Below are 23,640 nucleotides of genomic sequence, written 5' to 3'. Positions count from 1 at the left end.
TTTTTTTCTTTTTTTTCTTTTAACAAAAAAGTGTTGTATGAACGTGTTTGTTGAAATGCATGAATGGCAGTTGAAGTTTAAGAATTTTTTTTTGGCACATCAATTGCTTGCTAAAATGCATAGTAGAGTTATTATTATCAATTGTTTGCTGAAATTTAGAACCTGCCCCTAATAGTCCACGGGAAGATTGCATTTACAGCTATCTGGTGCAGACAGTTGCATAGCCCGACTATAATTCAGTTCAGGCTCTTGTTTTAGAGAAGGGATGCCTTGATAGTTTGACCAAGGCAATTATCTTGTTCTTCTGTCATCCCTTCACTTTTTATGTTTAGAATTTTAAGTTTTTTGGGTCATGGTATGTGTTGTTTGTTCTTCAAAAGCCATAATGTGTTCTTTTACGAAGCTGCTGCCTTTACACAAAGCCGCACAAAGTCGACAATGCTTGAAATAAATGGTAGTCAGTGAAGTGCTTCTTCATGAACTAAAGTGAAAAAATATCTCACTGAGAAGTAAAATAAAAAGAGAAAGGACTTTGTAGTTAAAAATAAACCACAAAATCCAGCAAAAAGAATGGAACCCACAGTGACTTGTGAAGGTGCAAGTCATTACTCGACAGAGTGGGAGAGTTGATTTTTTTTAAAAAAACCAAATAGATGACACCAATAATATAAATAATAGAACACAAATGTAAACACATGAATAAATAAAAATACAAGTTCTTAACTAAAGATAACTGACTTTGTAAAAAATGAGCCACAAAGATTTGGTACATTTCATATTATTGCAAAGCGAAGAAAAAAGAGAAATAAATTAAATAATAATGTTGAAACATATCCTTAATGTTTAAACCTCCAAGCAACAAGTCAATTTCACTCCAAAGGAAACATTGCTACAAAACTACCAAAGAAAACATTCCAAAACTATCAAGTTATCTCATTTTTTCTAGTTTATTCTTCCTTGTATTCTAGATGCCGCTCAACTTGTTGGAGGCTGCTCTCTTGGAAGTTATGTCCAACTATATGGTCTTCTGGTTCTTCTCCAACCAAGTTATTACACATCACAGATTCCTGCATATAATTTTTTTTTTTTTTTTAATTTTTCACTTTAATTTTACATATTAAAAGTAAATGACTAGCAAGAAATTCGAAAAAAAAAAAAAAAAAAAAAAAAAAAAAAAAAGAAGAGATAGTTATTTCTTAGAATTATACCTGAGTTAAGCTATCAAACAACTGGAATTCTTGTCTGTCATTGCCATCCTCTCTCTGAGTATTGTCATCAATAGAGTGCTCCTATATATAGCATTAAGTAATTATTAACATAATCAAAAATACATTGATGGACCTATAAAAATTATTGTAATATAGAAGAATGTAAAATATCTTACTTTACTTAGATATTCAAGTGATTGAACTTGTCTTGCCCCGCAAACCTCTTGCTATAAGTTGCTAACACAACTATAGCATTAAGTAATTATTAACATAATCAAAAATACATTGATGGACCTATAAAAATTATTGTAATATAGAAGAATGTAAAATATCTTACTTTACTTAGATATTCAAGTGATTGAACTTGTCTTGCCCCGCAAACCTCTTGCTATAAGTTGCTAACACAACTTGAGGCATATACTATTTTGTTTTGAGATTTAACATTTTTCCGTCGTTCTAATGCACCTTTCAACCTTCTTTTTGGACGTCCAACAGAAGATTTTGTTTTAATCCCAAGTATGGCTTGCAAAGCTACATCCTCATCAGAACTACTATTAGCTTCACCTTGGACCTCTAATTGACACTCCACACCCTCATAATAGCATTTTTTTCTCATTTCTTGCAAATACTTCAATAATTTTTTAGAACATCTATTGGCACATTCATACATCGTCACACTCTCTGCTGCAAGTGTAGAAATTTCACGAAAATTGTGACTTAAATGGGAGTAACGCTTTCCAATTGACTCTTGAGAGTTAACTTTAATATCAATCCCACGATAGTCCTTGATAGCACCAACCTTTCCATCCTTTGTCCATCTTTTCAATATATAATTGATTGGAAGCTTCGTAATATTTTTTTTGTCAAGAACTTTTAAAGCATGGACGCATAGAATTCCTACAAAGTTAAGCTTCATGCAACTGCATTGGACCATAGTTGTTGATGCCTCAAACTTAACCAGGTGTTCTTGAGGTCTCTGCCTATATTTAACTTTGTATTCTGTTATATTATCAAATTTACTAGCCTTGTAAATAGTACAATCGCCCATCTTCATGTATTCATCTTGAAACATTTGGAACACTTCTGGGGTGTATAACTTTACAGCATGTCTCAACATCTCAATATCAACTTTTAAAATAGGTGTTGTTTGACTCATTTTGAACTCTGCTTGTAGTTCTTGATGTCGTTTGTCAGCCAAGAGTCTAGAGTAATGTTCCAAAAATCGCAAAAGATTATATTTCGCTTTCAAGTACTTCTTCAACACATTGTTCATGGACTCACTGCGTTGGGTGCTTTTCATATCAGCAGTAAACATATGTCGACCATATACCATAGCCCATTTCTCTTTTACATCAAATATCCCATCCAGCCATTTATTATTCGTAAGATTATACTTCTTAAGCATATTATCCCATGAAAGTAGCCATTCATCTTCATCTTCATAATCATATACACAATTGCCAAAATCATTTGCAAACTGCTTTGATGAATGAAATACATGGCTCAGATGCTTAGCAACATTTTGATAAATATGCCATACACATAAACGATGATTTGATTTAGGAAACACCTCATTTATTGCTTTGGCCATTGCAGCAGATTGATCTGTAAGTATAGTTGTTGGCTGTTTTCCCAACATTGCACTTAAAAAAGTTTCAAATAACTACTTAAATGAATCTACAGTTTCATCATAAAGTAATGCTGCACCAAAGATAATTGTTTGTTTGTGATGATTAACCCCAATGAATGGTGCAAAAGGTCGACCATACGTATTTGTACGATAAGTTGTGTCAAAGCATATCACATCACCAAAGTGTCCATAATCAACCACTGATCTAGCATCTGCCCAAAAAATATTCATGATAAGATCATTGTCATCTAGTTGTATTGAATAAAAATAAGATGGATCTTCTAATTGCATATTACGAAAGTACTCCATCACAGCACGGCCATCCCCTTTCTTCAAAGCCCTCCTCCTATTAGAATGTATATAATTCTTATAGTCAACATCCGAAAAACCAAGATTTTCACGACCTCCAGCTTGCATGCTCAACAAATCTATAGTTTGTTTGATTGATATTCTAGACTTCTCGGCATCATCTGCAATAGCTTTTTGAGCAAGTGTAATCTTTCTTTTCGACCTTAACATGTGTTTCATGGGAGTCTGAACAAACGCATGATTATGTTGCTCATAAAAAGAAACAACTTCTAACATACCATCCTTTTGAAGTTGACAAGTCATTTGTGCTAAACACCCCACACGCGAAATTGGGTGATGAAAAGATACTTGTTCTTTCCGTTTATCAACAACTCGTTTACCTTCTTTTGAGCAACAAAATGTTCTCCTTTGAACAATTCCTAAATTGGATCGCTTCACAAATTGTTTTCTTGCACTGAAGCCTATTCGGTGAGCATATTCTTTGTAAAATTCATATGCACTATCATCACAATCAAATTTCATACCAATTTTCGGCACTTCAGCAATTTCTCTGCTTTGTTTACTTGGGGTGTTTAATATGCTTAAGAGACCATGAACATGTTCTTGTTCATTTAATTCATTGTCCAATGCATATCTTTCATTAGTATCCAATATCTACAATGAAAATAGTGCATTTAACATTCAGTATGAAATAAATTTAAAAAAAAAAAAAAAAGTGTAAGCAAATTGGTTAAATGAACATGCATATTTACAAATATTACAAAGATATGCTTGCTAATTCTTTTTCTCTTCCTAACAAACAACTTCTCTGGAAAAAAAAAAAAAAAAATCAAGATTCTTTTATCTTTAAATCACATATTCTCAAAAATAAAAAATTAAAAAAAAAAAAAATTTGTCAAAATTATTTTATCTATAAAGCATATTGGTGACTCTCTGCAATTGTATTGAATAGACTTTTAAGGAAGAAGACTTCATAAACAACTCAAACACCTCAACAACAGAGTTCCATAAGAACTGACCTCAACAAAAGAGGAGTTCCACACAAACTCCTCTGTTCCAACTCAAGTAAATAGAGGTCAGGATTGATTCTAAAGCCATAAATATCATAAGATGAAATTATAGACAAAGCAGCTAAAAAAAAAAAAAACTTTTGTTTTAAAATTGATTTAGCCGTTACAAACCCAGAAAATTAGAGAAAACAGAAAATAGAAAAAAAATTCTAAAGCTTAGAAAACTCTCACCATCAAGGGCTTCGACGACGCGAGGGTTGATGAAGGAGTGTCGTGCTTTTCTGTTGCTTTGAAACTCTCCATGGAGAGATTTTTTGGGTTGGAAAGACAGCTTGGTCTCGTGCGGGAGGGGAAGGAGAGAGAGAGAGAACGTGTGAGAGAGAGAGAGAGAGAGAAGAACGTGAGAGAGAGAGAGAGAGAGAGAGAGAGAGAGAGAGAGAGAGAGAACGTGAGAGAGAGAGAAACTAAGGGTGGAGTTAACTATGGCTTGGGAAAATTAGGGTATTAAAAAAAACATGTGAGAAGCACATGTTTGAGGACACATGTCAATTTTAAAGACTAGGTTGGAGGAATTTCCTCCAACCTAGTTTGGAGGAAAACTTTGTCCGCTTTGAATTCATCTTTTCTTTCCTTTTAAATAAATACTAACGTAAGCATCGAAGTGACCCATGTCAAACTATCAATGAAGTCCTCGATTGCTGGAAATTTTCTTTTTCTTGGAAGCTTCGTCGGTGTAGAGTTTGGTTTCCAACCAACTAAAACGCTATTGGACCAAATGACAAAGACATAGTTGAATCTTCGATAATAATTGTTTTTGAAATTAAATGATTGAGATCTTGCTCCATCAATATTTATTAGTTTTTTTAGTTCAATATTTATTACTTCAAAATTTGAAACTATATCATATTTTATCGCATTTTATAAGCAAAAATTTTTAATAAAAACAATTTTTAAAAAAAAGTTACATGTAATAAACTATTTTAAAATTTTTAATTGGACAAGTAATTAAGAGAGGCCCGATAGAATCCATCCACGTGTCCGAGTAAATTTTTTCTTTAATTTTAATTGGACAAGTAATTAAGTTTCAAACATAAAATAAGCCCCTACTCGAGCATGCTACAATCCGGACAGATTACATGGAAAAAGCGTTGGGTGGGACCATGATCTACGGCTGAGATGGTTCATGGATCCATGTAACATAGTGCTCGAGAGTACACCTGATTAATATTTTCCATAACGAAGACAGGTCTCACAGAACTCGCCGTCAACTTCTCGAGAAGTCTCTGTCCGATTCGTGTCCACAGACAGACCGAAGATCAAAGAGATGGGTGGAACCCAGGTGATGAAGAGAATCCCACGCATCCAATTCCCTCAAAGACGCCCCAAGCCCACTGGTCTCCCTCTCTCTCTCTCTCTGTCTCTCTGTTTTGTTCTATGGGTGGAACCTGAACACTTATAAGTTTAATGTTACTGTCTCTGTTTGAGCCTTGAGTTTTATTTACGTATTGATTTTGATATGTTTTCTGGTGGGTTTTATTTAAGGTACGAGCTGATTCTAGAGCATATATAATAGTTATGCTAAAGCCTAAAGGTTCAATTTTTAGAGCATTTTACTTCTCTTTGTCATTAGTTTAACCCCATAACATTATTACGTTTTGTTTGATATAGATGACTCAGATCTTCTGTGCTATATTTAGAGTCTGGGAGATGGCCCACAATGTTATCTTATTGATATGAACAGAAGGGTTTCTATCCGTTAAAAGTCAGAAAATATAGAACTAAAGGGATAAACGGACCACTTTGAATTCATTATGATTATGGAAAATATCATGGGAATATTTTGGGATCCTATCATCTCCCACCCTTTAAAACAATCTGTCTACAATCTCGTCCTCGATCCCATGACAGCTACCATGTCCTCTCATTAAAGGTAGTGTCTTATGAATGATGCATGATAAAAGAGGAACCAAAGGAAATTTTTTAATATTGCTCATTTTATCAGGAGAGCCATAGAAGAATTTTGGATCAGCATTACTCTTCTGAGACATGTAGATCCTCACAATTTGAAGCAACCACTTCTTTGTAGTCATTGGACTTTGTTGTATCAATTTCTTTCCAATAAAGACTTACCAAATCTGATTGTAACATACTTCTTCATCAGATTGTAGAGACGGTATATCAACTAGTTTTTCATCCCCTGCTCACTAAGGATTACAATTTATCCTCCTCGTCAATCACTAGATTCGTGTTCTTCTCGGTATTAGAACAATTATCAATATTGGAGACATTTGAAAATTCTGATGAAATGAATTCCAACTCTGAAGCTATTACCTTTGTCTCAATTGACACCTCTTACAGGTTGGAGTTTAGCAAGTTAGGGCAGCAGAAGATGAATTACCTTTGCCAGTAGGCTTATCTACCACTTTGATTATTTGGCAGGTTTCCTTGCCAAATATCTTATCATCTCTCCTTGCAAGTGAAATTGCAACTATCATGGTTTGAGGTCGTCGAGCCTTGACTTCTCGTCGGATTTCCGGCTAAAGTCCTTCAATGAATGTCCCTACTAACTGTACTTCATACCAATTATGAGTCGTTTTGAGCAGTTATCTGACCAAATTCATAATTAATCCGAAGTACAGTTAGTAGAGACATTAATTAACGACTTCGGCCAGAAATTCGACAAGAAGTCAAGGCTCGACAACCCCGAACCATGATAGCTGCAATTTCACTTGCAAGGAGAGAGAATGAGAGATTCAGCAAGGAAACCTACTAAATAATTGAAGTGGTAGATAAAGCGACCTGCAAAGGTAGTTTATATTCTGCCCTAACTTGCAAAACCCATACCCTGCAAGAGGAGTCAATTGAGTCAAAGGTAATAGCTAAGAATTCTAATCTTGAGGAGAACACGAATCTCGTGATTGACGAGGAGGATAAATTGTTATCCTTAGTGAGTGTGGGATGCACAGTGGATAAAAAACTAGTTGAGATACTGTTTCTACAATCTGATGAAGAAGCATGTTATGATCAGATTTGGTAAGGCTTTGCCACTTCCGATTTTGAGTTAAGGAGGTTGCAAGAAGGGGCATGGGAAGGGTTCCAGTTAAATTGCTAGAGGCAGCCCATTCTGCTAAGTTTTGGGCAACATGGTTTTTAATTAGTTTCGGTGTTGGTTTATCTACAAAGAGGGAAGATGTTTATGCTATTCCACAATGTAGCGCCTGACAATGTGTGTTCATGACTTGTGGAGAACAATTTTTGAGTTTTTTACTAAAAGCAACCAAAGGCCTCCGATATTTCTCTTTCTCTCAGCAAGTATATCAGCTCCACTGAAACGGTGGGGAAGTTCAATATTTTCTTCTAAAGTTCATCTGGTGTTTAGACATGTATTTGGAGATTTTGGGATCCGGCAACCAAGATTTAGAATGAAACTGTTTTTGGGCGAAATATAAGACTTCGGAAACTCGAGAAGTGGAAGAATAAGATGAAGATGGGCATGGAGAAGATGAAGTGTAATTTAATTATTGTTATCACGGTTTTAAGAACTTTAGTCCAAAGCTCAATCATGTAAAGCATTTTTTCTTTTTTCCAATTAGTAAAATCACGTAAAACATTGCAAATTAGCATTAAAATTATGTCTTGCTTACATGCTTTGTGTCTGTTTGTGTATGGTTTGTTATACCCCTAAATGATTTTGCTCATTTGTCTCCTTTTGAGCTTTAACTAGTCTTATATTTCCATTTCTTTGATGCTATGTGAGATCTTATCATGCAAAGGGGTGCTTCAACATGTGTTCTTTTACATGATAACCTTACCAGTCACCATTTTGTTTATGTTACACATAATTTAGTTAGACACCATTTTGTTTATATTACACATAATTTAGTTAGAGTATGACGACCTGGTGATTACGGAAAGTCCTTGCAGATTCTGCATCGCAGAGTCAAACAACATCTACAGCTGGTGATGCTGGCCAAACTTTCTTCTTTAGTTCAAAGGTCTCAACAACTGTGGGAGGGAAAGCTTCTCTTCAGCCCAAACGAACACCCATGTCCAATGAGGAGATTGAGGCTATTTTGGTATGTATAAACCTCCTTGTGATGTTGTTGCATTGACATTTACAGGTTTATTTATCCACCTTCATGTGGATGAATGCGCCACCTTAACTCATGGGAAGAATTTTCCCACAAACAGAACAAGAACAGGAAAGATAAAGTATTGACATCTCACCAAGGAAAAAAAAAAAGCGTCTCACTCAAGCAAAAGTATCTCACTTTGGCAAATAATTCAGAAATATTAACTTATCATTGAATGATCAAAATTACAACGTTACATCACCTTATATAACCTACCAGCTTATTAAACTCATGTCCTAAACGTAACACTTAAACAGAAACGTAGATAAATTAAAACAGAGGAAATCGTAAACAACATAAAGATAAAGACTATAAGATAAAAACGTTGGACACCATAAGACTCCCATCACCAATAGAATTCGTACTGCTCTCCCAACACCTCACGACAGAGTTCCAATTTCTTCACAAACGTGACTGGCGTGATTAGCTGGCTTGTTGATATTAATCCAAACTCTTGCTGATGTGACACACAAACTTGTCGGTAGTTGAGCTCAATTTCTGCATCTCCCAGTCTCATGATATGGTTACGAACTAAAGCGTTGGAAGAGATTGAAGTAGATAATAACTAATCTGTGTGGTGGGTGTGTGTTCTGTTTTATTTGTGAATCACAAGGTAGTGAAATGGGAATACTTCTATTTATTGTTTATATAATAACGCATTGAAGTTTGAAGTTCATCATTTCAACCAAAAATAAATCTCACCTTACATATGCACCGTTGTATTCTGCTAATTTGGTTACAGTTCTTGAAGATGCGTGATTGCTCGGAGTCGGTCTTATTGTTAGAGTGAATGAATCGATAATCACTGTCCATCTCGTAATCCATCTTAGTTGATAGGAAACTGATAATTTAATGCTTGGGCTGCTCTTTTCTTTTTCTTTTTTTTTTTTGACGAGAAATCCCTTCAAACTAAGGCCACTTCGTGTATTCACCCCCTACCATGTAAACACTCCCACCCCCCCCCCCCCCCCCCCCTCCCCCCAACACACACGGATCGGCTTTGCTGGCGGGTATGGCCTCAAAGAATTGTAATACATCTAATTTGAGTATCTACCTAACAGATAACTCTGCATGTGCACTAAATCAGTGAACCATGATTAAGATGATACAGAGACACTTAAAAATAAGTTTCTCATCTTTTGCCTCTTATTGTTTTCTTGCTTTCAATAACTTTCGGTCTTTTCTATTCAGTTGTTACGTACTAATTTGTTTTGATAATCTTTTGGCAGTTGGGTGGTTGCATCTGATCATGTTATAGAGCTTTGAGAAGGGATGAGACTTTTTCCCTGCCACTCTTTGGTTTTTGTAATACTCAAAAGTTGACTTTCTACAGATGTTGTGATGGTTTTTAAAGGAACAATTTCCTAATTGACAATTTCAAAGACAGAAAGACATAAACAGCTATGAATTTAAAAGCTGTGCTTGACATACTTTCTCCTGTTTTGTTTTATTGAACATTGATATTGAAAGAAAGTGTTTACAGACGGAGTTATGCTACCTAGGTTGTAAAAACTCATGACATATATACATGAACATGCATGCTACAGATATGAAAAGAACGAATCATTGTGAATCCTTTTTCTCAAGAAAAGGTTCGAGGATGGCAGACTTGGGGTTCTTCATTGGAGGGCCCTTTTCCCTGCGTTCCAGCTCTTCTAATCGAAAAGTAATTAATCTGTCCCAGTTTCCTCCTTCAAAAAGAACCCCAGCCTTTCCGTCTGTGATTCTCTGAACAATGCCACAGTACATGTAATATGGGTTGTTTGGGTTTTTCACAATGGCAATCATACCAGGCATTAACAGTGGCAGTGCTGGTGGTTTTGGCTTCTTTGAGCTGGTAATTTCTACTAGATTTCCTGAATCTGCAACTGCTGTTTTCTTTGGAGGTGGGTTTTTTTCTATGAATGTTTGCAAACCCACTTCACCACCAGGGAATCCCCCAGTTAGCCCCATCAGCTCCTTGTCAAAAGCGTTTTCTGGAACATTGTCACCTGCTGATATTGCAGAACTACCTGGTTTTTCTTGCTCTGCATCTGCTCCTGCTGCTGCTGCTTGTTCTTCAGTGTTTCTCTTTAGTTCCTGTTCTAGACCTTGTTCTCCATTGCAGAGTCCTCTGCCTCCCATGATCTGGAATAGGTCAAATTTGGCACATGTTTTTAGCTGTTGTGCTGATGGGTGTTTATGAATTGTGAAAGAGGGTTTGTGGAGACGATGAGAGAGGTGGTTTCCCCCTAGAAAATGGGATTTTAGAGGAGGGCCTGGAATGGTAGGGAGATTGATAGAAGAAGCCATGCTATTTTTTCTTGGCAGCCTGGAAAGAAAGGAGAAATTAAAGCCTCCTCTTTCAATCTTAGCCACATAGAAGCTTTTGTTAGATAGTCCTATCTTCAATTATTTGCTTCTTTCTCTATTTCTTTGTCACTTTCATTTGTTAGTCTGAACTATTACTGCCTTCCCTGCGGACCTGTGATGTTTAAGTTCCATGATACACCCACATGAAAGAAAAAAGGCTTATAGCTGATTACACTACTACAATTTTAATTATAACTCTTTTACAAATTCAAGTGGTGGTAAATATTTTATAAAAATAAGTGTCATGTAAACCAATTAATATAGTCTACATCTTAATAGTTGATGTAGTAATTATTACGTAAATTGTCATGTCAGTTATGACATAATATGTGGACGGCGGTTTGACAGGTTATATTTTAGTGCTGAAATACACATTTTCATGTATGTAAATCTTGAGCACTGATTGGCAGCACGCGAGAGCGTGGCACGCCCAGTGCAAAATTTTATTTTATTTTTTTTTTTTTTTTTTTAAGATCAACAGCACAGGCGTACAATGCACGCCGCGTGCTGTTGATCTTTACCCGTAAATCTTACAAATTCAACTATTTATTTGAAAAAGAGACTACAATATATTTACATAGACCATGTTTTAAATAAAGTATAAAGTAGGGTATAGATAAATGTCATCCACAAGTTCATGGTGGAAAGTGAGTCAGCAACATTTATGAAGCCTACTAGATATCCCATTCCAAAAAGCAATATCCTTTACGGGATAGGATCATCTCTGGTCCATTTGGACCGGAGAGGTCTCCAACTCCAATTGATGGTCAGGATGGCCCTAGGAGAATCCTAGGCCACAAATAGGACAAGTGTTCCATTAAAAATAAAAATATTAAAATATTATTTGTAATTTAAAAAAAAAAAAAAAAAAAAAAGAGATAGCTGGCCACCCCATCTTGACCATAAGGGGTGGCCAAAACACCCAATTTTAGCTAGAATGGCCGGCTAGGGTGGCCGAACCACCCCAAATTTTTTTTTTTTTTGGCCTTTGCGGTGGCCAAAGGGAAAAATATAATTATAATTATTATTTATATATTTTAAACGATAATAAATTTATTGAAAAAATATGTAAGTAATAAAATAAATAAACAATTCAACTAAAATTTAATTATTGTTTAAAACATATAAATATAAATTATAATTTTTGTTCTCACCCCTAGCATTAATTTATTCGTTTTTCACCTATTCGTCTTTATATTTTAAAAGCAATCCATGATTCATTCGTAACAATTAATCATACACTTATGAAATCTCATTTTATTATGTAAACAATTTTTAACAATTTAGAGCACTCACAATTGAGAAGCCAAATAATATTTTTATCTAAAATGGTTAATCGGATTTGAAAAAAACACACATTGGATTAGTAAAAAAAAATGCAAAATTGATATTTTATTGAATTAGCCAAAAAAAAAATGCTACATGTAGGGCACTATTTATGGGAGGTATTTTATTTTCTCCTATTATTTCTCTTTTTCCAAAATTTTATCTTACTATTTATCTCTCCACATATCTTTAAGAAAATTACAATTCATATAAAAAATAAAAATAAATAAAATTTAAATGATATAAAAAAAAAACAAATAATTAAATGTATAATATCTTTTAAAATTCATTAGTTAAACTAAATAAAATAAATTTTAATTAATATTTTGCATAAAAATATACATAAAAATGGTCTTACAATTAAGTTTATATTCAAGTTATATATATATATAAATGAGTTGGGCACTTCACGTCTTCAGCCAACCCAGCTGTCAGGCACGAAATACGGAGCATTTGGTTATTAAAAAAACAATTCAAATCGATGGGCAGGTCCGTCATTTCATATACCAATTAGGGTTAGGGTTTTACAAACGCCTCTATAAAAGGGACTGTGAATCATCCAAGCTTTACGGCCAGCCCATTTAGCTTATGGGTTGCACCAGTTAGGTTTAGGGTTTTTGCTCCTTTTTCTTGTTATTTTCTATTTTGTTCTTTGAATTTTGAGAGATGAAAATGGAAAAAGCCAATTTGCAGAGCAAGAGCATCAATAATAGATGGTGCAAATTGCATTGAAGGTTGGCGATATAAAATTCGTAAAGCGATTCTCCGTGCCTATCAAATCCGTTCGTTTTGATTATGGCCTCGAACAAGTCGCAACATTCTACTCTTACATATATCTCTCTCTGAAATTCTGAATTTTTTTTCTATATGCTTTTCATTTTTGTTTTTGTTTTTAGTTGGATCAATCCAATTAGCATGTGAAGCGTAGTTTAGATCTTGTACCTCAGATCAATGGACTTGGCTCTCTGATTAATTACTGTTTTTTTTTTTTTATCAAAATAGAATTTATAAAAGGGATTTTAGTGAAGGAATTTATAGGAGGATTTGTGGTCTCTTAATTATTAGAAGACGATAATTAATTAAATTGGATTTAAGAAATATATTCATTTTGAAATGTGTTTTTCTTTGTTCAAACTATAATGGTCTAGTGTTCCTTATGGAATCCTGGCGCCTGCTACGAGTTTCTCTTTGGTGCCCAATTTATGAGAAACAAATTTCTATATGCATGACTTGAGATGAACATCTCTGTTCTAAGCTTCCACCCAGTCAAACTATGAATATTATTCCCATTCCAAATTTGTTTCCTTGGTCAAAACCAAAGCAATGAGGCAATCAGAAATAAACTAAAGACTTTGTATTATTTATAATGTTCTGCAAACATTCTTTGTATTATTTATAATGATCTGCAAACATGCTTTGGAAATTCTATATGCATGATTGTTTGTGTTTTTGAATTGCTTTGATTCTGCGTAGTTGTGCCCCTGTTATATTCATGGAGGGGACTTGGCTTTGTGATGAAACAATTTTAAATTGTTTTGAATTGTTTTGCTTCATTTTAAATGAATTAATCAACATCCCTTAACAAAATTTCTGCTTGTCTAAATTGCATCTTATTCATAAGTTCATAACAGGATTGCTGCATAGCTAATGATATGCAGTTTTCTTTTGAAGCCAGTTGCTTGAAGCATTGGTTCTGAATAAATTATGGAATCTGAGTTATGGATTTCTAACTAGGGTTCTTAGGAGGGAAAAAGGAAGGATATCATGTAGGAAGATACTCTCTTATACTCCATTGCAAATTGGGCAAGTTGCTGACATCTCAAATAAGGTTGAGGTTGAGGTTGAGGTTGAGGCTGCTGGAATTCTGTCAAATACTTGCTTGCCCGGTACCTCACTCTGAGAGATTGATAAAATCCAATTACTTTCACAATGAGCAAAATTCTACAAATATTATTACAATTTTATCAATCTACTCGAAAGCAATCTAAGCCTACCTGAAAGCCCGAAAGCCCTCTAAGCCTAGCCTTCATTGATTTTCTTCAATAGCAACATCAACATAGGAGGAAATGGCTAGCCACTCAAATAACTTGCTTCCTTTCTTGGATTGCCCCACCTGATCTTCAGCCCCATTTCTTTCATACCAGATGTAGCTTATAAGGGAAGAACATTTTAATACTTTCCATCAACTTAATATTTAACCGAAACAGAGTAAATTAATAAATAGAGTTCGAATTCATGACGTTTTCTCTAATGACAGTAAATCACCATATAATCTCGGGCTTCTCAGCTATGAAATCTAAGATGATGTGAGGTTTGGTGATTAGGTAACCGGATTGGTTCTGTCCATGACATTAAATCACCATTCTTGTTATAATTGACTCCACTTTGATAATCCAACCAACAATAGCTGCAAAGACAAGCAAAAAATAAACACGAGTGATTCGCTGAGAAATGCCAATATTAACAATAAATAAAAAAAATAAGAGCAAGAGGATGGAGAGGGAGATAGTGATCCTCTCCAGTTTATTTTGAATTTGAAAATATTCAATTAATAGTTAAAATCTTTCTAAAGGCTATAAATAGGACATGGGTTCCATTAATATAAATAATAATAAAATATTATTTATACTTTAAAAATAATAAAAAATTAAAACATATTTTAAAAAAACTAAGGGTGGCCGGCCACCACATAGGGGGTGGTTGGACAACCCCCGTTGGCTTGGGGTGGCTTCGGCCACCCTAAACCGGCCCCATGGCCAATGGGAGTGGTCTGGCTACCCCAAATGGCCGAACTAAAATATATATATATATAGGGTAGGACTGGGCACGGGTTGGGGCGGGGCAGGGCGGGTTTTGGGTTTTTTCCCACCCGACTCGCACCTTGCAGGTTTAGATTTTTTCAACCCGCCACCTGAGCCCAATGACCAAGATCCACGCGGGTTGGGTATTTGTGGTGCGGATCTTGCGGGTCAGGTTGGGTTTCTTGGCAAGGCATTTTTGTAATTTTTTTATTCAATTTTTTGGACTAGGCCCAAAAGGCCACACTTATATGGGCCTTTTCTATTATTTTTAAACCAGAATATGGGCTTTTTGTTGGGTCTGAGCCTAAAACTGATATTTTGGCTTTTTGTTGGCTTTTTTTGGCGCTTTCAATCTTGCATAAAAATGATATTTTGGCTTTCATAAATATGGTTAGCTTTCTTTTTTTATCAAAAAGATGAGGAAAAAAACAAACCAAAAAATTACTTAACACCCATAATTTATAGTTACATCAAAGCAACAACAAAAATTCATTACTTCAAACTAAAAGCAACAAAATGCAACTTCAAGTAAAATGACTAATCATCCATATTACAACTTCAATTTCAAGTCCATAATGCAACTTCAAGTCAATGAAGTCACTAATCATTCTCAAGTAACTTAAAAAAGATGAGGAAAAAAACAAACCAAAAAATGACTTAACACCCATAATTTATAGTTACATCAAAGCAACAACAAAAATTCATTACTTCAAACTAAAAGCAACAAAATGCAACTTCAAGTAAAATGACTAATCATCCATATTACAACTTCAATTTCAAGTCCATAATGTAACTTCAAGTCAATGAAGTCACTAATCATTCTCAAGTAACTTCAAAAAGATGAGGAAAAAAACAAACCAAAAAATTACGTAACACCCATAATTTATAGTTACATCAAAGCAACAACAAAAATTCATTACTTCAAACTAAAAGCAACAAAACCCAACAAAATGCAACTTAAAGTAAAATGACTAATCATCTAGAATGCAACTTCACATTCAACTTCAAGTCTAGAATGCAACTTCAACTTCAAGTTACTAATCATCCTCAAGTAACTTCAAAAAGATGAGGAAAAAAACAAACCGAAAAATTACTTAACACCCATAGTTTATAGTTACATCAAAGCAATAACAAAAATTCATTAGTTCAAACTAAAAGCAACAAAACCCAACAAAATGCAACTTAAAGTAAAATGACTAATCATCCAGAATGTAACTTCAACTTCAAGTCTAGAATGCATCTTCAACTTCAAGTCACTAATCATCCTCAAGTAAAATGCTGATGTTCTTCAAAGTTACTTCTACAAAGGAAAAAAAAAAAAAAAAAAAAAAAAAAAAAAAAAAAGCCATTACAATATCAATTGAAACTGATAAATGAAATTTGTAAATAGCAAAATATATTAAGCAAACTAAAATGAATAAATGATGAAAAAATTGACCTGAATTGAGCTTATAACTTTTAATATCATCAACCATATCTAAGTTAGAACTTAGGGGCTTTGATCTTAACCAATTTTGTGCACATATCAATGCTTCAACCGTACTTGGGGCCAATGAACTTCGAAAATGATCCAACACACGTCCTCTGGTGCTAAAAGCCGACTCTGAAGCAACTGTTGTAATGGGAATAGCCAACACATCTCGTGCTATTTTGGCAACTATTGGGAATTTGGTTGAGTTCACCTTCCACAAATTTAAAATATCAAAATTCGCATTCGCTTTTTCAACATCCTCCATCAAATATTGATCCATCTCCGATTTGTTTTCAATATCACTTTTAGAAATTAGGTACTTATGAAACCTATTCATGAAGTAGAGGTTAGCATTCTCACTTTCTTCTATTTTCATTGAGGAACCTTAAGGCAATCCACTACTATGTAGAACTGAAGATGAACTCTCTCCAGAGTTGTAGTGATCATATAATTTGTTAAGGATTGACTTCAATTTTTTCTTCATTTCATTATATCTATCAACACCAAGAACATGTTTGAACCAATATTCTAAAGACACCAATTTGGTTCGTGGATCAAGTATAACCGCAATAAACATCATCAAGTTAACCCTATCATCGTTCTCAAGATCCCTCCAATATTTATTGTACTTCATCATCTTCTCCGCAATAGCACTCAATACATAATCACCATTATCAATATACTCTTGTAAATGCATTTGAATGCCACAAATTTCTTGAAAGTACATATTAGAAGTACAATACAAAGACCCCGAAATTCGAATTGTTGCATCATAAAAAAGTTTGAGAAACTTGAGAAAATCTTAATACGACTCCAATCAGCACAAGTAGGAGGTCCCAAGCCATTTTTCTCATTCTTTTCCTCGGTCAATGTAGGCTTAAAGGTCTTATCAAGCTCTTCCATAAGTTGGAAAGCAGCTCAACATTTTTCAGCGCCTTCCAACATCAAATATGTAGAGTTCCATCTAGTGGGAACATAAAGACACAACAAACCCTTGAAATCAAGTTGTTCTCTTTCAATACAAGCCTTAAACTTGTCAAATCTTGCAGGTGAAGACTTCACATACTTCACCGCACTTCTAACCCTCACAATGGACTTATCAACCTCTTTCAAACCATCAGTCACAATAAGATTTAGTATGTATGCACAACACCTGATATGCATAAACTGACTCTCTAATATGGTGCCCTCCTTATTACTAGTTCTCTTCTTCACAAACTCCAAAGCACCATCATTGGTAGAAGCATTGTCAACTGTGATAATGAAAATGTTACGAATACCTCACTCACGCATACACGACAAAATCTTCTCCCTAATGGTATCAGCTTTGTGATTAGGAATTAAACAAAAGTTTATAATTCTTTTGTGTAAGTTCCAATCACTATCAACAAAATGAGAGGTGATTACCATGTAATTAAGGTTTTGAATCAAAGTCCACATATCAGTGGTAAGACAAACCCGAACCCCAGTTGTCATAAACATTGCCCTCAACTTTTCCTTCTCAGACAAGAAGAGCTTAACACAACCCTTCATTATAGTATAACAAGAATGAATTGAAAACTTAGGCTCACCTATATTCATGAAATCCCTAAACCCTTCACCTTCCACAAACCTAAATGGCAACTCATCCTTAATTATTATCTTAGCAATTGCTTCCCTTCTTTTCGCAGCATTGTATTTAGTAATCACCAAATTACCAACAGATCCTTCTCCCACTGCCATTTGGCCTTCTCTCTTACCCTCAAAACTTAACTTTGATTGCGACTTATCATCTTTATCAAACCTACCGCGATATTTTTTGCAAATATTCCTCAAATGCCCAAGCATGGCATTTGTACCATGCTTTCTAGTGTGACAACTAAACAATTTGTTACAATACTTGCATTGTGATTTAGGATCCTTAGGATCACCTCCCTCTAACTTGGTAAAATGTTCCCACAACTCTGATGTTTGCTCAGATTTTATAGGTTTTGGTGGGAGAGCTGAACTAGGGTTAGGAATAGATGACACAGAACTAGAACCAACAGCACTACTTGGATGACCATCCATGAGTCTACAATAAGTAGGAAAAAAATTAAAAAAAAAATCAATACTGCATAATCAAACCCAACATAATCATACCATAAATTAACAACTAACAAGAATCCTTAACAAAAATTGCTTATCAAAATAAAACCCTAACAAGAAAATCAAACCCAACATAATCAGATCATAAATTATTAACAACTAACAAGAACCCTTAACAAAAATTGCTTATCAAAATAAAACCCTTACAAGAAAATCGAACCCAACATAATCAGACCTTTGCAGAACTTATTTCACAGTTCATATCAGAGTTTTCTAACACAGAGAAGTCTCAATTAGTTATATCTTAATTAAAGCATCGATAAGGAAGACGGATGCATTTTACATGGAGCATTCTAGGATTGAAAAAGAAAACTTTTCTGCCACCACTACATTTCAATCACCTGATTTAAGAGAGGTAATGGAATAAAGGAGGCAACTTTTTCCAATATATATCCACTAATGTATATTACAAGTATTTAGTATTTAGTGCATTTCTTATTGACATCTTATAGCATAAAAATAGGAAGAAAAAAAATGGTAATCAACTGTCAATGTTTTAGATGGCCTGCATAAACAGGCTTTAGGCATAATCATTAAGGTTTCCTAGAGCAAAAGTGAAAAGCAAGTCATGAGCCTCAATGGACTAGCAGATACCATAATCCTGATTCAAGCACATGACATCAAACGGAACCACTCAATCACATGGTTTTAAAATAGGCATGCAGAAAATGCCTATTTTCTACGATATAAAAATATAGTTTATAATAACTTTTCTTTTTTTTTTTTATACCATTCAAATATTATTTCTTTTCAAAATATAAATTCTTTATCTACTCTATTTTTTTCCCTAAAATCTTCATACAATCTCTAATTAAAAATAAAAAGATAAAAGAAGAGAGAAAACAGAAATATTTATAGGAAAACACTTTTAGTTCTCTATACATTAACAATCTGATGCGAGTAAATTTTCCCTAAACATAAAAAAAAATAAAAATAAAAAATTAATTAAAATTAATTAATTAAAAAAAAAAATTGACATATAAGACATTGCTGTTGTTACTCTAACTAGGCTGAGAAGAAAGGAGCTCCTAGAAAGCGTTGCTCCACTTGCCACGTACAGTGGCCTTCTTCCTTTTCAAGTATTTGCTTATTAGAGTCTAACAAAAGAAGCATCGTTTATTTATTAACAAATCTTTGAGACCTCCACCGTTCTTTATTCATTTACTGAACTGCTATTTTAGCAAAGACTTTCTCGACATTATACTTTTGAAAATAAAATATAATACCAACATTGACAGATAATCCATCGGATTCCCATACCATACCACCTCTCACATTTAATATTTCACCGAAAAATTCGCCGAGAGGAGAAATTTTCCCTCGAAACAAGCAATAGATAATCCACAAGAGGAAAATGGAATAAAAAGCAAGTGAGATTTTCATTTCATCTTTCCCAAGAACCAAACAGAAAAGAGAGAGAGAGAGAGAGAGAGTACCCTTCTGATCTGAGATCAAGAGGCGAGAGTGAGAGATCGAGAGGCGAGACTTGAGAGTGAGATGGGTCTGATGGGAGATCGAGAGGTGCGGTCATGCGATGCGGGGAGTGAGATGGGTCCGACCGTTTGATGGGAGATCGAGAGGTGCGGTGACTGTGGTCGACGGTCGTGTGGTGCGGGGACGCCGGGGAGTGAGATGGGTCCGACGGGAGAGAGGTGCGGTCGACAGTGTGGCTGACGGCTGTGTTGAGGACTTGAGGGCTGGGTGAATCGTGAAAGGGAGAAAGGCTAAATGGGTTATGGGTCTCTTAAGTGTCTAGGGTTTTATACTTTTCTTTTTTGTGTTTTAGGAGCGGGTTGGGGCAGGTACCCGCATAAAAAATATTAGTAAACCCGAAACCCGCCCCGCCCCGCACGGGTTGGATATTCTCAACCCGAACCCGCGAAAAAACACACTGAACCCGCACAGGGCGGGGCGGGTTTTTACCCTGCCCTATTTGGGGGTGGTCGGACCACCCACGTTTGGCCTGGGGGTGACTTTGGCCACCATATATCAGTCCGGTCTGGTATAATATTTTATAATTGTTATAAAATATTATACCAATTTTTATAATTGTTTTTTTATAATATTTTTATAATTGTTTATTATTTTTAAAGTATAAATAATATTTTATTATTATTTATATTAATGGGACATATGTCCCATTTATGCCCCTAAGATTTTAGACTAGAGAGGATCCTAGTCCGTTGGACTTGGGGTTCGAATGTCCAATATTATTGTTGATACAATTGACTATACTCTCATAATCCTACCAACAATCGTTCACGAGGGAGTTGGGGTCTGGGAGTGATAGTTTGGAACCATGCAGGGGATTTACTTGTTGCGAAATGTGATTTCAGAAGGGGATTTTTGGAGCCCACGGATGCTGAAGCTATAGTTGCTATGGAAGCGACTCAATTGTGTTATGACCTTGGGTATGACAGCATTGACAGGATCACATTTGCGGGAGATGCGAAATTGGTAGTGGAGGCAGTGAACTCGGATGAACCGGATTGGAGCACGAAGGGACACATAATTGCTGGCATTCGTTTAAATGTCCGAAGTTTCTCTCATTGGAGTTTTTCTCATGTTCCCTGGGAGGCAAACCGGGTAGCTCATGAGCTAGCCCGTTTAGCAACCACGCAAAACAGGGATGAGTTGTGGATTTCTAATCCACCTAACTGTATTCAGAAGCTCATTGCTTCTGAGAAAGCTGTAATCCCTATTTGAGTTTTTTTAATAAAGTGCTCCCACTTTTATTCAAAAAAAAAAAAAAAAATCCTACCAACAATTGACCCACTTTTTACCCACGGCCCAACTTAAATCCACCTCCTCAAAATCGATGGGCAGATCTGTCATTTCATATACCAATTAGGGTTAGGGTTTTACAAAGGCCTCAATAAAAAAGGCGTTTTGAACCATCAAATCTTCTCAACCAACTGATTTTCTTATCGGTCGCACTAGTTAGGGTTAGGGTTAGGGTTTTTTCTCCTTTTTCTTTTTCTTCTTCTTTTCTATTTTGTTCTTTGAATTTTGAGAGATGAAAATGGAAAAAGCCAATTTGCAGAGCAAGAGCGTAAATAACAAATGGCCTAAATTGCATTGAAGGTTTGGCGATATAAAATTCTTAAAGCGATTCTTCGTGCCTATCAAATGTTTTGATTATGGCCTCGAACAACTCACAACATTCTATTCTACATATATCTCTCTATGAAATTCTGTTTTTTCTTTTTCTTTTTCTTTTCTTTTTCCTATATGCTTTTTGTTTTTGTTTTTAGTTGGATCAATCAAAGTAGCATGTGAAGCGTTGTTTAGATCTTTTACCTCATGTCAATCGACTTTTCTCTTTGTTTAATTATTGTTTTTCTTTTTTTTCAAAAAGAAAATTTATAAAAGGGCTTTTTCTTTTTCTTTTTTCTTAACTCGTTTTATGATCTATCTAATTGATAGATGAATTTAATAGTTATTTGATTTTAATGGAGATATCTGTTGGTGGTGATATTTGTACGGATTGCTTTTTTTTTTTTTTTTTTTTTTTTTTTTAACACTCATTTAGACAATGAGAAATAAGCGGCCGAAACTTTTCTAACACTTTGGAGGAGGAAGAAAGGGAAATTTTGTACATGTAAAGTTAGTTAACCAACTGATGAAAAAGAAATGAGCTCTGTATTTGAAGAGCCTAGAATTAATTAATGGAAATAAAATGTTTTAAATTAATGAAAATAAAGCGGGTTTTAGTGAAGGAATTTAATGGAAGATTTGTGGTCTCTTATTTATTTGACGGCGATAATTTATTAAATTGGATTGAAGAAAATTTTTTCAATTTGAAATTTTTTATTTTTTGTTCAAAATATAATAGGCTAATGGTCCTAATGGAAGCCTTGCGCCTGCAATGAGTTTCTCTTTGGTGCCCAATTTACTGTTTTGCTAATAGCCATGAAAATATACCAAGAAATAAATTTGTATGCTTTTGGTGTGTTTCTGTTGTATATTGCTTGGGTTGTGGTTTAAAAAATTACAGTTTGAAAAATAGAAAAGTGCGTTTAACACCAATTGATACTTAGGGCTGATTTAGGTGTATGTTTGAGTGTCCTAAAAGTGCGTTTAACACTTAAAAAATTTGTTTGAAAAAAAAAAAAGTACATGTTTGATGAAAAAAAGATTGAAAGCATTTTTAAATGTCCAAAAAGCCAAAAAAATGGTCAAAACGCACTTTTGACAAAAGCTTTATTGCCAAAAAATGCATTTTAGCTTAAAAGTTATATTTCTCAAATATGCTCTTAAACTTTATTTATTTATTTATTTTTTGGTGGATTACCTAAACCAATTTTAATTGGTTGCCCACCGTGGTCCAGGTCGGCAATGTGCTCAACCGTAGCGGCGACGAGTTCAAGATCCTATACTTCCTAGAGAGATTGAAGCGGCAAGCGGCGAGGACCGGAGGGACCGTGATCACCATGAACGGCAATCATGAGATTATGAACGTGGAGGGCGATTTGTGGTACGTGACGAGGGAGGGTTTGGAGGAGTTTAGAGTTTGGGTCGATTGGTACTGCACAGGGCAAGCAATGAAAGGTCTTTGCGATGGTTTGGAAAAGCCAAAGGACCCATTGGCTTTTTCGCGGCCTCAAAGAGAAAGATGAGCCTTACAAAGCGAGAATGGCCGCGCTACGGCCCAGTGGGCCGATATCAATCGAGGATGGGAATTCGGAGTTGGGGATTTTGACGTATAAGAGCATTCACAATGAAGGACTATATTTTTATTTTTATTATTTAAATATTATTTTTTTTACTCTTCATGGATTCCATCTTTATTTCTTTTCTAACATTCGTATTTTACTCTTTATTTTTTTAATGGTAATTCGTTTAGCACAATAATTTTTCAACGATTATTATTTTTCAAATAATCATTTTTGTAACTATAATATTTTTGAAACGATTGTATTTTATAATAATTATATTTTTCAATGGTTACATTTTTCAAATGTCGTATTTGCTAACATTGCACTAGGGATTGGTTATATGATATATTTTGATATAGTACACACAAAGATGAAGTTGGATGAGCCAGAAGAAGTTAGTTACTCCTACAACGGAAATAAGTTTCAAAATCACCTTGAGCTAAATATATTAATATTCCTTAACAAGAGAATGTAATTCATTTGGTTTTGTCTCTATTGAGAGATACCCATCTTTTTTAACAAAGTTTTTGAAGCATATAATTGTCATATACATTTTTTAAATACATATAAAAATTACGTATTCTAAGAATACATGTAAGTTTCATAAATTTAATT

At 34.7% G+C, this 23,640-nt stretch overlaps 4 protein-coding genes and 2 non-coding genes across 6 annotated transcripts; 3 read left to right on the top strand and 3 right to left on the bottom strand.

Annotated features, from left to right (window-relative positions):
• Positions 1-1,596: 1,596 nt before the first annotated feature.
• Positions 1,597-3,714, bottom strand: LOC148586744 (protein FAR1-RELATED SEQUENCE 5-like). The gene has a single exon (XM_088514304.1). It carries the CDS (start codon positions 2,845-2,847, stop codon positions 1,597-1,599), a length of 1,251 nt encoding a protein of 416 aa, XP_088370430.1. The 5' UTR covers positions 2,848-3,714.
• On the bottom strand, positions 2,872-4,460 carry LOC148586743 (protein FAR1-RELATED SEQUENCE 5-like). The gene is made up of 2 exons (XM_088514303.1): positions 4,389-4,460; positions 2,872-3,801 (listed from the first exon to the last, which is right to left on the bottom strand). The coding sequence occupies exons 1-2, from the start codon at positions 4,458-4,460 to the stop codon at positions 2,872-2,874; spliced, it is 1,002 nt and encodes a 333-aa protein (XP_088370429.1).
• A 920-nt stretch (positions 4,461-5,380) lies between these two features.
• LOC132174931 (uncharacterized) lies at positions 5,381-9,772 on the top strand. Its single transcript, XM_059586689.2, has 3 exons — positions 5,381-5,551; positions 8,082-8,233; positions 9,520-9,772. The coding sequence occupies exons 1-3, from the start codon at positions 5,482-5,484 to the stop codon at positions 9,535-9,537; spliced, it is 240 nt and encodes a 79-aa protein (XP_059442672.1). The 5' UTR covers positions 5,381-5,481; the 3' UTR covers positions 9,538-9,772.
• Positions 9,681-10,709, bottom strand: NDHS (NAD(P)H-quinone oxidoreductase subunit S). Its single transcript, XM_059586688.2, has one exon. It carries the CDS (start codon positions 10,580-10,582, stop codon positions 9,854-9,856), a length of 729 nt encoding a protein of 242 aa, XP_059442671.2. The 5' UTR covers positions 10,583-10,709; the 3' UTR covers positions 9,681-9,853.
• Positions 10,710-12,660: 1,951 nt separating this feature from the next.
• Positions 12,661-12,788, top strand: LOC132176779 (small nucleolar RNA snoR86). Its single transcript, XR_009439636.2, has one exon. It is a non-coding gene; the product is annotated as a small nucleolar RNA snoR86 (small nucleolar RNA).
• Positions 12,789-21,409: 8,621 nt separating this feature from the next.
• Positions 21,410-21,532, top strand: LOC132176780 (small nucleolar RNA snoR86). Its single transcript, XR_009439637.2, has one exon. It is a non-coding gene; the product is annotated as a small nucleolar RNA snoR86 (small nucleolar RNA).
• Positions 21,533-23,640: the final 2,108 nt, after the last annotated feature.

Source organism: Corylus avellana, chromosome 3 (genome assembly GCF_965113065.1).
Source record: "Corylus avellana chromosome 3, dhCorAvel1.hap1.2, whole genome shotgun sequence".
NCBI lineage: Eukaryota > Viridiplantae > Streptophyta > Magnoliopsida > Fagales > Betulaceae > Corylus > Corylus avellana.
Note: the sequence above shows the minus strand (reverse complement) of the source record. Positions and strands in the feature narration are given on the sequence as shown.

Excerpts from the sequence above, each read along its gene's own strand:
- LOC148586744 (XM_088514304.1), bottom strand. The coding sequence starts at position 2,847 with ATGTTGGGAAAACAGCCAACAACTATACTTACAGATCAATCTGCTGCA.
- LOC148586743 (XM_088514303.1), bottom strand. The coding sequence starts at position 4,460 with ATGGAGAGTTTCAAAGCAACAGAAAAGCACGACACTCCTTCATCAACC. Across the intron at positions 3,802-4,388 it reads CGTCGTCGAAGCCCTTGATG|ATATTGGATACTAATGAAAG; the intron begins GTGAGAGTTTTC and ends TTTTCATTGTAG.
- LOC132174931 (XM_059586689.2), top strand. The coding sequence starts at position 5,482 with ATGGGTGGAACCCAGGTGATGAAGAGAATCCCACGCATCCAATTCCCT. Across the intron at positions 5,552-8,081 it reads AAGACGCCCCAAGCCCACTG|ATTCTGCATCGCAGAGTCAA; the intron begins GTCTCCCTCTCT and ends AAGTCCTTGCAG.
- NDHS (XM_059586688.2), bottom strand. The coding sequence starts at position 10,582 with ATGGCTTCTTCTATCAATCTCCCTACCATTCCAGGCCCTCCTCTAAAA.